Here is a 14020-nt window from a genome sequence, read left to right as displayed (position 1 = left end):
TCCTCATCCATAGGTGTATGCTTTTTTGTCCAGTCTTGCTGATTATCATTATTCCATATTGTTTCATCAGAGATAGATCTTTAAGTTTATTGATGATGGTAGTAGTTGATAACAGTGCAGTCTGTGATATTTTAAAAGTATGTATGTATTCTATGCCTCAAATATTTATTTTTTGCCTCAAATATTTAAACACTTGAAATAGCGTTGTGTGTGTATTTTTAGGTCGATATGCTCTTTAACAATTATTTAGTTAGAGGATGCAGACAGTATGGGGAACAGAGAGATCCTAAATGCTTTCCAGGTTTTTTCTGTGGGGAAAAAGAATGGCATGAACATGGTGATTTGCTTTTTGGTCTGTCTGGCTTCATTGTCACTTCTCTTCTCTACATATCTGAGTCTGTTCAAAGTAGTTTTACACATCAGGCTGACTTGGAAGTGCTTTGCAAAGCGGCAGAGTACGTTTTAGTTTGGGGGGCAAGTTGAACATCTACTTTGATTAGCTTCAGAACTCTGTGAAGCAAAGCATTGATAGAAACCTCTCTGAACAGAACCCGAGCGGCTGGCCTGGCAGGCTGCCAAGTCTTTGACATTATTGTCGAAGAGACCATGTGTCATTTTCTTTTCCAACAATGTGGATTTGACCAGACACATTAAATATTTTTAAAAACACAGATATTTAGAATTTTTTAATCGTTCTGTCAGCTATGATTATCCTATTTGATGGGTATAGATTGAGTTGGATGTTAACTTATCTTGAAACATTGTGGCTACTTGCTTGTCAAGCCCCTTATTTCTTATATTGATGCTTTTATTAAACTATTTATACTCATGTTGTGTTTGGAATATTTTCAAAGATTTTTAGTTTGTTTGAACATTTTGGATGATTTTCTCCAAATTCAAAAGCATCTTAACACCTGAGGGAAAGGTTAACTGCTGTTTTACCTTTGAAGATTGTATGTGTGATAACCAAAGTACTGTCATTGCTATCATAATAGATTATTATGCACACTTAGGCTCAGAACTCTGTAGTAGGTGCCTATAAAACCAACAAATATAAATGTCTATATTGTATGTTCACATTTATGTAATCTATTTAATCTTTTCATGATTTGCACAGGTCCTAATCTAGTATCCCATACAACAAAACACTTGAATGATAGAAGGTTTCACTTTTTATCCAGGTGGTTTGGAGTCTCTTGGCAGGGTTTGTAAGATATACTGGTAAAATGTTGAAAACATGATTATTCTGCAGAACCTGAGTGATGTGGTAATGTGGATGTATGTGGTGAAAAGAGAAAAAATTGCCATTAAATGGAAACATGTAGAAATATTTGATGATAAAAGCCCCAGTGTCTATAGACAGCCAGCACATCTCCAGCATGTTAAAACTAAATGTGTTTTTCTTAACTTACTCAATAGTGTTAACAATGAACCACTGAAATGAAAAACTGTCCTTATGTCTCCCTGGTTTTGCTGCTTATGTTTTCCATAAAAGATTGTGGTTGATTACTGCCACCCATAGTAATCTTTCCTTCTATGTACTCTTACCTAGGACTTACTTACATTTGATAATTGTATGTGGCATTGTGACATCTATTTTATTGTTTTCATATACTATTTTTGGGTTTCCATATGTAGTTGATTTTTCTTACCATGTCCCATGTGTAGTTGATTTGTCTCACCAGCAAAATTATTATTTTATTGAGGGTACTTCCAGAGCTCGGGGACATTATGTTATGTAGATGGAATAGGTTTTATGATTACTTGCTAAATAAATGAATGTACCACAGGAAAAAAGAAAATTAATAACAATACGTTAGTTGGCTCTGAACAAACTTTCAATGTTTCTTAAACCAAAAGGCTCTGTATTTTTATAGACTTTTGCTCATAGTGATGAATCTAGAAAGAAAGGGAAAGTAAAATAAAATAAAATTAAGTAATATATTTGAAGAAGAAAAGGAAGAGAAGTAGAAACATATAGGAGACTAGTGGTTTGGTGCACGGATTTGTGCACATTGAAAGGAAATCAATTAGAAGAAATATTTTAATATCGCTATTTGCCTTTTCTCTATAATAGAAGTGTCAGAGATTAAAGAAAATTAATAAAATGTATATGAAAATAGCATGTAAATTGATTAATAAATAATAACAACATGATATAACAATAACAAAGACATGATATAACAACAACAAAGACATGATATAAAAACAAAAACATGATATAAAAATAACAAAAACATGGTGTAAAAACAACATTGATAAAAATAATGACTGATAAATTGATTAAAATTATTCTAATATCTCCCTGTATACCACATTAAGAGTAAAAACACTTTCAGAGTGCTTGACTAGTTTCCCTTGTGATGAAGTATTTACAACTTTAACTTTAATGTCACATGCTCTTCGAACTCGAGAGAAAGCAACATATAACTGAGCATGTCCGAAAACGGGTTCAGGTAGGAATATTCCTTCTCTCTCTAGAGTTTGTCCTTGTGAGTTATTAATAGTCATCACAGATGCTGGCATCACAGGAAACCGTCTTCGAATTAATGTCAATGGGAGGCCAGTGTCAGATGGGGTCAAATAAATTCTTGGAATCAGAACAACTTCTCCTTCCGCAGATCCTGTTAATACTTCAGCTTTGATTATGTTAAGTCACAATCTTTTGATAATAAATCTAGTACCATTACAAAGATCCCATTTACTATTAAGATTTCTCAGTAGCATGATGATTGCACCTACTTTCAATTTTAATTTATGACACAGCATTTCCAAATGAGTAATACTATTAAGAAATTCAATGAGAAAATTTTCCTTTTCGGCATCATCTGTTGAATCGATGGAATCATCACTCAAATAGGTGTGAAAATCTCCATCGAGTATATCCAAAATTTCTTTATTTAATTTATGAACGTGCTCATTTTTAGGACAAAGAATTGCTTGTTTAGATATATTTTTAATATTATCTATAGATATACTATTTCCAAAGGTAGCTTCAATAATAGATTTGTTACAAATCATTTCACGGAGGATTTCAGTAGTATCCATTCTGAGAGCTATATATATATATATATATTGCGCATGCACGAGTCAACGTTTATTTTTAAATTGCCAATGTGCGTCATATGTACCGGCCGGTCAGTTGGTTGGGTGGTAGGACTGATGTACGGTCGGTCACTTAGCCTTTTATATATATAGATGAGTGAGCAGGGACCAGAGGAACAAAAAATAAAATAAAATAGGAAAAGAGAAAAATCTGAAGACTTAAACAAACAAAAATAGGAATAGCAAGTTTCTGCTGCCCAAAAAACAACGATTCACTCTTACTATGTGCAAGGAACATAGTAGGTGCTTTTCTTGGACTATCTCATTCAGTTTTCACAGCAAACAGATGAGTGCTGCCACTCTCCACATCCTCTGTAAGGAAGATTAAGTGACTTGCTTAGGCCACAGAGCAGGGAAGTAGCTGAACTGGGTTTGAACTGTTCTGTCTGTTTTATACTCTATCCTGGTCAAGTCTGCATCCACTGCTCGGTGAACACACCTGATACTGGTTTCTCACCCCACAATTCATCCCCCTTCACCTTCCCTTGTCCCTCTTTCTTCTGACTCCTGGAACTCTTGAAGAAGAAAGATTTCCATGCAGGTAACATTACAGTTAATAATAAGAAAGTATACCCTTCCCTTATAATATACTAGAGGCCCAGTGCATGAAAATTCATGCACTTTGAGGGAGGGGGGTGTCCCTCAGCACAGCCTGCGCCCTCTCGCAGTCCAGGACTCCTCGGGGGATGTCCACCTGTTGGCTTAGGCCCGCTTTCTGGGGGATTGGGCCTAAGCTGGCAGTCAGACATCCCTCTGGCAGCCCGAGAGCCCTTGGGGGATGTCCGACTGATGGCAGTGGGCCTAAGCCATCAGTCAGACATCTTTAATGCTGCCGAGGAGGTGGGAGAGGCTTGGCTTGTGGCCGAACAGAGATCCCCCTGTGGGAGCACACTGACCACCAGGGGGCAGCTCCTGCGTTGATTGTTTGCCCTCTGGTGGTTAGTGCATGTCATGGTGACCTGTCAGTCTGCCATCAGTTTGCATATTACTCTTTTATTATATAGGATTATTATATAGGATGTGATTTTGCTTTGGTATTTTTGAATCAAAATTGTATTTATATTTTGTTACTTTTGAAAAGAATTAGGCACATATCCTAACTTTGTAGTAATCATTGGGTTTCATGTTGTTTATATGTGTGCATATGTATGTATGTGGAGAGTGTGTGTGTGTGTGTGTGTGTGTGTGTGTATATATATATATATATATATATATATATATATATATATATATAAAGTTTTTGTTACAAACAACATAAAAATTTATTTGAAAATGTGTTAATAAAATAAAAACAGTTTAAGCAATGAAAATTGAGGAAGCTTAATAGACAGTAAATTAAATCATCAAATTGAGTGAAATGATTCAAGATTTAAGTGATAAAATAAAAATTAGTTATCTATTAAGTGTTCTTATTTAAGATCACTAAAAGTTATTTTTAAAATTAACATTATTTTTAAGCTCTGATTTAAGTTTTATTCCTGTTTATTATAGACTCTTGTTTTTAACAAATGTATTTAAACCAGTTTTAGTTAAGAGAGGAAATAGGCATTGCTTCGTGTCATTTATTATCATACACGATAGCTAGGGGTAGAAAGGATCATTCCCAAAGCATTGCTGGCTAGTCCAGGACTTTCAAAATTTTCTTCCATTCATCTTTTTACCAAAAATACTTAAGTGCAAACTAGTGTGATAAGAATTGCAATTTCTCTTCTTGCTCCTTGCCTGCCCTCTGGTGTAGAGGGGATAGAATAGTGAAGACACAAAATTTTATTACTTTTTTATATATTCAGAGAGCTAAAAAATAAGCAAAAAAGAAAATGAAGGAAAACAATTACTAAGTAGATCCTGTGGCACAAAATAACAATGTCATTTTTAAATGAATTTTGATAACTCAAATTCTTTTCTGAGCATATTGTGTATTGATATTTAATTTTCCTTGAATTACCTTTGTTGTTCATAAAGATTGCTCTCTATGTATTTTAATGTTGGCAATGGATTCTGATGTTCTCTTCACTATGACATATGAAAACTAAAAATGTCTCAGTTATGGTATATTTGCAGTGATAAAAATGTTACTGAGAAAAAAAATAATCAAAATTAAATATAGCCAAAACATTTTGGGATCTAATGGATGAATATAGAATTTTAAATTTATCTGTTGTAGAGTTGTAGTATAATTGTACATTTTTTTAGCATTTCACTTTTGTCTCTAATTTTTCTGAAAAAAAAAATCTTGTTCCATTTTCTTTTGTAAAAATCATATGGAAGAGTTCATAATATCATAAAATATATAGGAATATTTTAAAAATAAACTTATTTATTAAGTTTATACATCAAAAATAGTTATTTTATTGTTTATACCAGGTTTCTAGCTAATAATTGTCCACTAATTCCAAAGAAACTCTGCCTTATTTCCTAACTTATGGAAGAAGAGATGCCATACAAAACTTCATATAACTATACACAAAGCAGCCGAAAACATGTATAGAACTATAACATATATCCCAGAGAAAATATTCAAGATTCAAGAAAAATAACTTTCTATTTAACCTTTGTAATTGAACGAAAGTCACATTATTGCATGCTAATTATTAGGTTATTTCAAGAAGTTTGATTAATTTGCCTGGAAATCTATAAATCTCTTATATATGGAAGTCCTAAGTAATATAATTTAGTTTTGATTCATTAATAGTACACACACAGATAAGCACACATGTCTGGAAGTGATTTTGAGGTTCATTTATCCCCAAAAGACTAGTAGTCCTTTGAAAAATGAGAACCAATTTACATTGGCTTCCATATGCCCTACTTTGTATTATCTTAGTAATTTGGATAGTTAACTCCCTGGGTTATAATGTAACCAGCTAATCTAAACAGGATGCATCTGAAATATCTGGATTCACACTATTGTACTCAAGATTGGTCATGAGAAAGAGAGGAGGAGTGAGGGAGGAGAGAGAAGGAAGGTGAAATATGCGGTGAGCTCCTAAAGAGTGACTCATTCAGTATAGGATTTATTCCGTAGAAATTTCTACAAAGTCTGACTTTTCTCAGTATTTTTCCTTTACGTTTTCCTGTCAGCTTTATTTATAATTCTATTATTAAATATTTAAAAAGCTGAAATCGCCCAGAGTGTTGTTGGGAAGAAATAATCAACTTTGTTGAAATTCTGTTCAATTTAATTAAATAGAAGCCATTCATTCTTTAGCTTTCCTTGGTGGAAAAATCTTTTAAAGATTTAACTTACTAGTTTAGAAACTAAAATGTACTAAATTGTACTTAATGTTTCTTTAATGGTTAGTCATCTTCCAATTGTTTCAATGATTAGCTTTTCTATAAAATTTAACACGAAATTAAGTAGCATGAGAATTAATAAAGCCCTTACATTATCTCAGTGAGCTTACTAAATCGAAGTTTATTATCTATTAAAGTCTGCCTTTGTTGTGTTTCAAATGGGAGGATACTAAAAATATAATAAAATGTCACCCTAACCAGTTTGGCTCAGTGGATAGAGCGTCTGCCTGCGGACTCAAGGGTCCCAGGTTCGATTCCGGTCAAGGGCATGTACCTTGGTTGCGGGCACATCCCCAGTGAGGAGTGTGCAAGAGGCAGCTGATTGATGTTTCTCTCTAACTCTCTATCACTCTCCCTTCCTCTCTGTAAAAAATCAATAAAAAAAATATTTTTTTAAAAAAATAAAATAAAATAAAAAATAAATAAAAATATAATAAAATGTGAAAAATACATTTTGATAATTGGACATTTGATATTTGGGATATATCTTCATCACTGCTACTCTATTCTTCATCTGGATATTCACCATTATCATAAATACATATCTTTGTCTTTCCTTCTAGCTCTTACTTCAGCATCACTATTATCAGACTGAATTCATATCTTTATAAAATGATTATTCTTTGTCAAGCATTTAATTGCCTTTTTCATGTCTTAGCTGATGTGTTTTGTCTTTTTTAAAAATGTATCTTTATCATTGAAAGTATTACAGATGCCCCCCCCTTTTTCCCCATTGACCCCTTCTACCCCACACCTCATCTCACCACACTATTGTCTGTGTCCATGGATTATGCATATATGCATTTAAGTTCTTTGGTTAACCTCTCCCTCCTCCAAACCTCCCCTTTCCCTCTGAGATTCGACAGTCTGTTCCATGCTTCTATGTCTCTGGATCTGTTTTATTCATCAGTTTATTTTGTTCATTGGATTCCACATATGAGTGAGATCATGTGATACTTGTCTTTCTCTGACTGGCTTGTTTCACTTAGCATAATACCCTCCAGGTCCCTTCATGCTGTCTCAAGGGTAAGAGAAACTCCATTCTCACAGCTGCATTGTATTCCATTATGTAAATGTACCACAGCTTTTTTATCCACTCATCTACTGATGGGCAGGCACTTGGACTGTTTCCAGATCTCAGCTATTGTAAATAGTGCTGCATACATTCTTTCTGGCTGATGTTTCAAGATTCTTAGGATAGATTCCTGAGAGTGGGGATCACTGGATCAAATGTCAGTTCCATTTTTTATTTGTTTGAGGAAATTCTATACTGTTTTTCGTAGTGGCTGTACCAGCTTGCATTCTCACCAGCAGTGTATTAGGGTTCCCTTTTCTCCACATCCTTGTCATTTGTTGATTTGTTGATGGTAGCCATTCTGGTGGGTATGAGATGTTTGATACCTCATTATTGTTTTAATTTTAATCTCTCTGCTGATTAATGACTTTGAGCATTTTTTATATGTCTTTTGGCCATCTGTATGTCCTGTTTGGAGAAGTGTCTAAAGAGGTCCTTTGCCCATTTTTTAATTGGATTGTTTGACTTCCTTTTGTCAAGTTGTATGAGTTCTTTATATATTTTGGAAATTAACCATGTATCAGATGATACATACATTATTATACATACATTATTCCACACAGGGGGCTCCCTTTTCATTTTGTTGATGGTTTCTTTTGCGTCTCTGTGATGTATATATCGGGTTCACCTGTCCAGTCTTCTGCAGGGGTGGGGGAGGAAGGTTACTAGCCTCTAAGGACTGCGACAAGACAGCTGAAGTTCTAACAACTTCTAAACTAGATTTAAGCTTCCTCCTGTTTTCAATACTCCCTTCTCTCTCACTTCCAAAACTAATTTGTGGTACCAGTATCTCCTGTTTTAAACAGGTTGTTTTAAGCAATATTGCAAAGAATTTTCTCATAGCTGAATCTTATATCAGTGTATGTTTAGTTTATTCTACTTACAGGCTATGCCTGGAACAGGATAGGTACCCATTACATATTTTAAGTAGGCATATTCACAATAAATGAAATTTTATTATTTTGTTTATAACTTCGAAGACATGGGGTCTGGTATAGACTGAAAATATCTCATTTGCATCACTTTGTATTTGAGGTAATTCAGGCCATAACATTAGTAGTATTGAGAACCAGAATTCAATTAATTAGCTTAATATACAGAAAATCAGGAAAAATCACCACAGATCTTTTTCTAAATTTCTCATTCTTTGCTATACCAATGGCTGAAGGTATCTATTGCAGTTTTTAAAAATAACACATGCACACTGTACACTTATATTTTGTATATTGCACTTAGGCCTAGAATTTTATTTCTTTAGCCTTACAATCTGTTAGATAATATTTTTGTTGAAATTTGATTTAATTAAAGGCCAGCTGCATGTGCTGAGAGAGATTTAAAATCAAACATTGCTCAGGGTGACAATTTGTGCAGTGATATTGCATGTTGAAAGCTTTTACCCCAATGTCTAGAAACATACAATATTGATTAATGCGTGCGTCCTTCTCAGACATAATTTCAGAAGCAGTGGTAGTGAAGAAGGAAAATAAGGAAACTATGTTACATAATGAAACATTGTCTCACTATTTAAAATGTGAAAAAAATTATTTTATATAATATCAACTAACATTTATTAACTATTACTATGTAACATATATATTCTAAACTCTTGACATGAGGTAGGTGCTTGTAAGTATCTTAGTCTTAAAGGTAAGGAAATGAGACACAATGAGATTATTTATAAAGTCGTCTGAGGTCAACTAACTGATAAATCCCAAAGCCTAATTTTGACCCCAGAATATCTGACTGTAGAGATCATGTCAACTGGAGTGTCTTCCATCAAAATGTAGACTCATTGATACTAATATGAGTAGCATTTGCATGAGTAACTTTTGCATAAACTGATGGGGAAATGTATCTTTTGAAATGTATCTTAATGGTAAGTTTTCATCTTCCTACCCAATTTTTCAGGTTAAATATTTCAAATAATTTGTTTAAAAAATACATATTATACCTAAAATACAGACTCCTAAGTAAAGAGACTGCTGGAAAGAGAGTTTTAGGGACCAAATAATCTAGGTTTAAATGCTGGCTTTGTGATTTTTTATTTTATTTTTTTTTAGATTTAAAGCTATAGGACATGTATTTTGTATTTAAATCTAGAATAGCCAGTATTTATGTTTTTTATAAACTGTGCAATACGGTTACGCGATTACAGTGACTCTAGTCCCCCGAGCGTCCCGGAGGGAGCCCGCGTCTTAGAAGCTGGCATGTTCATATTATGTGGTGAATGTCTGACGATACTGCTGCCAAAATGCAGTGCCGGGGCGCGCAGGCGCGGGCGGCCGTGCCGCGGAGGCTCCTGTGCGGACGCCGTTGGCCGTCCCGGTGGCGTCTGCGCCGGTCTTACAGCGACGGCGCCCCAAGCCTCCGAAGCGGCAAGTCCGCCTTCATTTTAAGAGGAGCAACTTCAGCTTCAGAGATCCTTTTCAGCTTCCAAATGGATCATTTAAACAATTTCTTTGCCCAAGAGCTAAACTAGAGGCTCAGACGTTAGCTTGTGAAGTTAATAGACTTCCTTAAAGGGGTAAGTGCATCCCGCTGGCCAGTCGATGTCCGCTCCTGGCGAATGTTGGTGTCGCGCTATAAAACACGCCATCGACGGACGGTCCCTAGATTATCCAGTCCCAACAGTAGGTGGTTTTTCCCGTCATCTGAACCTCCGTGGTCGGGGAGCTGCGAGGTGTTGCCGTACAGAGAGATGAAGGGCCCCGTCCCGTTGGAGCCCCGCGCTGAACACTGACACGTGGCTCTTGTGAAAGAGCCTGGCTTTGGTTTTCTTTCTTTGTCGCGTGGATTCTCCTGCGGGTGGATGGAGACTGTGAGAGGAGACTGTCAACATCTGTTGCTGAGTTTTGTACCTGGATCTCATTTTACAAGAGACTCTTTAGGCCGGGCGTGTTGTGACGTGATCGCTTCCCTTCTTGGCCACTCCAGCGGAGTGGGGAAACTGAGGCCTGGGCTGTGACCGCAGAGGTCACAGCCAGAGGTCACGGAGCCCCTGGCGGTGGAGACGGGCCTGGAAGGCTTGTCTTTGCGATTCTCCACGTCCTTGGTACTAGTGCCAGCGCCTCTGCAGGCTGGCCCGGCCGGAGGACCCCCCCTCCTAGGGCCCCCCACCCTGGGGCCTGGGCGGGGACGCTCCCTTCCCGGAACATTTTCCCAGCAGCAGCCCTGGTCGCAGGGGGCAACTGGCGGCCTGCCCGGGACCCTGCCCACCGCCAGCTGCAGGGCACAGCGCCAGGCTCCGCTGCCTGTTCCCAGGCGCTCCCTCCTCCACCTTCACCCCGGAGTCACCTCTGCCCTCTCCCTGCCCCGTGTCTGGCTTTGTGATTTATTAGTCGTATGAAAATCACTTCAACCTTTAGTCTTAATTTTCTCATTGGAATATGGGGACGATAATATCTACCCATAGTATTACCATACAGATAAAACTAATCTATATAATGATGTCTCCTTGAGCTCCTTGCGCCCAAATACAAGATAGTAATTTATTCAGAGTTATGAGAATTACCACATTCTACATGAGACATATAGTTATATATGCTACCTATAACTATATAATCTCTTATTTATAGAGTATAATTTTAATATACAAACCATAAAAATACCTGTCTTCTGTTTGAATCTTTAAATGTCATGAAAATTCAATATTTTGTTTGATGTCACATTATTCTTTAACAAAAGTCTTTGGCTTGGCTATGCCATAAGCTTAAATGCTTACCCTTTCTCCTTTTCAGCAGACTTCCTTGATAACATGCTTTTGCGAAGTTCAGGAAAATTAAATGTGGGCACCAAGAAAGAGGATGGTGACAGTACAGCCCCCACTGCTCGTCCAAAGATCTTGCGTTGTAAATGCCACCACCACTGTCCGGAAGACTCGGTCAACAATATTTGCAGGTTGGTCATCTACATTATTCAAACCTTGTGTGAACAGGAAGTCCCTACTAAAGAGTTGTATGCTAGTGTTTCCAAGAGCACGTTTTGGGGAATAGTGCCCAAGCCCACTGACTCTCAGAGTTGTACCTGTATTTAGAGAAACCAGGAGTTGCATTTTTCCTGAAATGCTGCTCTGAGATTCTCCTTCCTCCAAACATCACACATGCACATAAAATAAACATAGAGCACAGGTCCCAGGCTCCATGTCAAGGAGCAAAACCCAATTATTTTCTTTTAAAAGACCTGATCCCCCAAATTAATTCAACAGCAGGGAGTATCAGATTGTGTTTTTTGGTTTTGTTTTGTTGTAACCATTTGTCATGCTGCTGGTGCCAGTGTTTTGGGAGGAACTCCTAAGCTGCCAGGATTTATTCAGGAACAAACTCTGGGAAGCAGGATGGTGACAGGGCTTATGAAAGTCTGCCAGATGATAGGAAAAACGTTGTCAAAGTACTAGACAATACACTCCTCAGCAGATAATTCTGTTTGCATAAATATTTTCTAACATTTGAACCTGGATGCTTTGCCTCCTTCTTCCGTACACATCTTTATGCAGCTGCGTCCATTTCGCTGGTCAGTGTAGCTGCACTTTCTCTCCTGGGTGAGGACAGCAGGGGGTAGAGGCACAGCCCAATAGGCACGGTGGCGCAGGGCGAGTGGGCCCAGGCAGCCAAACAAGTGCAGGTCTCAGAAGGTAAATGCCAGAGAAGCACAGTCTGCCTCAGGAAAGATAATGGACCCCATGAGGAGTCGGCTGCTAGGTGAGAAGTGCAGGCAGATACCTGGGCAGCCATGTGGGGCCTCATTATCCAGAAAGGAGCATGAAGTTGAATGCATTTTTCTTTCCTGAAACCGTGTTTTTGTTTTTTATTTCTTACAAAGTGGATCTCATATAAGCTTATCAGTATGTTAGGAAATACATATTTCAGGAAATAGATATTAACTGCATGACAGGGAGGGAAGTGGGGTATACTCCTATGTATATATTTCCTTTAATCAGCAAAACCACTGAGCATGGTAGGGGATGCTTATTTCTTACCATTGTAAGGGCTTTAGGACCCAGAGAGGCCTGAGAGCTTGGCTCTTGTACAACCGAGCAAGGTTGGGTTCACTGAGTCTGGAAAGGTAAAATGATTCTAAGCTCAGGCACTATTTCCTGGGGAGCAGTGCCTTTATAAAATTTATTTTTATTTATTTCAGAGAGAAAGGGAGAGGGAGAGAGATAGAAACATCAATGATGAGAGGGACTCGTTGATTGGCTGCCTCCTGCACGCCCCCCACTGGGGATGGAGCCTGCAACCCGGGCATGTGCCCTTGACCGGAATCGAATTCGGGATCCTTCATCCCCACGCTGGCGCTCTATCCACTGACCCAAACCGCTAGGGCAACAGTGCCTTTTTGTAGTAAATAGGAAAAGTATCAGGAATTTTACAAAGTTTACTGAAGACAGTTAGCAGGCGGGAGCATATTAGGGGGCTATCATGCTTTTTTTGTCTGAGTCTCTAGTAACTAAGAATAAATCTGTGTGTCATTTAAATCATCGTTCTGGTGATCATACGTTCAGGCTTTCTAAAACTATCCCAATTTCACGTTTTTTGTCCTGTTTTCCTTATAGGCCATCGAAGTGTCAGGTTCATTGGGAAGACAGTGTTCAGGCAGGGTTAACTGCAATGCGAATTCTCTGTGTGGGAAGGGGAAGCGTGGTGTTCTTAGAGTACAGGGGGAGGAGGCGGGGAAGACGTTGGACCTGGAGACTAGGGAATGATTGCCAGTGGCCTCGTGGGCTGTGTCACAGATGTTGGTCTGATTCCTGAGAACACAGGAAGCCATGGAAGCTAATGTTTAAGCAGGAGAAACAGTGACGATTAGCTTTTTTGAAAAATTTTCTTTTCTTCAGAGTTTTGGATGTATTTGAGGGAAACAAAAATGAATTTGAGAACAACAACGGTTAGGTTAGGGAAATTGGAAAGTGGATTCAGGAAGGACAGTTCGTGTGAGAGAAGATGATCTTGTACGAGGGTGGTGCTGGTGCAGGAGAGGTGAGTGTGTTGGAGAACTATCTAGAAGGAAAGTTTTATGCTGGTGAATTGTATATGGGAGGGCTTCACACGTTTCTGGATGTACATTTAGATGCATAGTATAGCCTTTCAAGGAAGAAGGACAAAGGAAAACAGTCGGGTTCCAATCTAGACAGGTTGAGTTTAAGGTTTCTAACACATCCAAGTGAAGATATCAAAGGGTAGGCATAGGGTGTGGATTTGGAACTCAGATACAAGGTTGGGGAGGGAATGTGGAATAAAACGTGAGTCAGTTTTTGCTATGGAACAAGCTCAAAATCATAGTGGCTTACAACTAAAGACTATTTATGTATTTATTTTAATCCTCGCCTGAGGGTATTTTTCCATTGGTTTTTTAGAGAGAGTGGGAGGGGGAGAGACAGAGAGAGAGAGAAACATGGATGTGAGAGAGACACATCAATTGGTTGCCTCCTGCACACAACCTGACCAGGGCCAAGGATTGAGCCTGCAACGGAGGTAAGTGCCCTTGACCGGAATTGAACCTGGGACCCTTCCATCAACAGGCTATGGCACTCTATCCATTGAGCCAAAC

The 14020-nt window shown here is 38.0% G+C and overlaps 1 protein-coding gene across 7 annotated transcripts in view; it reads left to right on the top strand.

The window, feature by feature from the left end:
• BMPR1B (bone morphogenetic protein receptor type 1B) overlaps positions 1-14020 on the top strand; it is a 380728-nt gene that overhangs the window by 307956 nt on the left and 58752 nt on the right. For 4 of the 7 annotated variants that reach the window (XM_059665162.1, XM_059665152.1, XM_059665121.1 and 1 more), the window contains one exon: positions 11215-11371. In XM_059665162.1, coding sequence (XP_059521145.1) covers positions 11229-11371 — 143 coding nt within the window. In that variant the 5' untranslated portion in view covers positions 11215-11228. Of the gene's footprint in view, positions 1-11211; positions 11372-14020 lie in introns of all 7 variants that reach the window. The other 3 variants (XM_059665143.1, XM_059665113.1, XM_059665135.1) reach the window with 1 other exon arrangement.

Source organism: Myotis daubentonii, chromosome 1 (genome assembly GCF_963259705.1).
Source record: "Myotis daubentonii chromosome 1, mMyoDau2.1, whole genome shotgun sequence".
NCBI classification, from domain to species: Eukaryota; Metazoa; Chordata; class Mammalia; order Chiroptera; family Vespertilionidae; genus Myotis; species Myotis daubentonii.
Note: the sequence above shows the minus strand (reverse complement) of the source record. Positions and strands in the feature narration are given on the sequence as shown.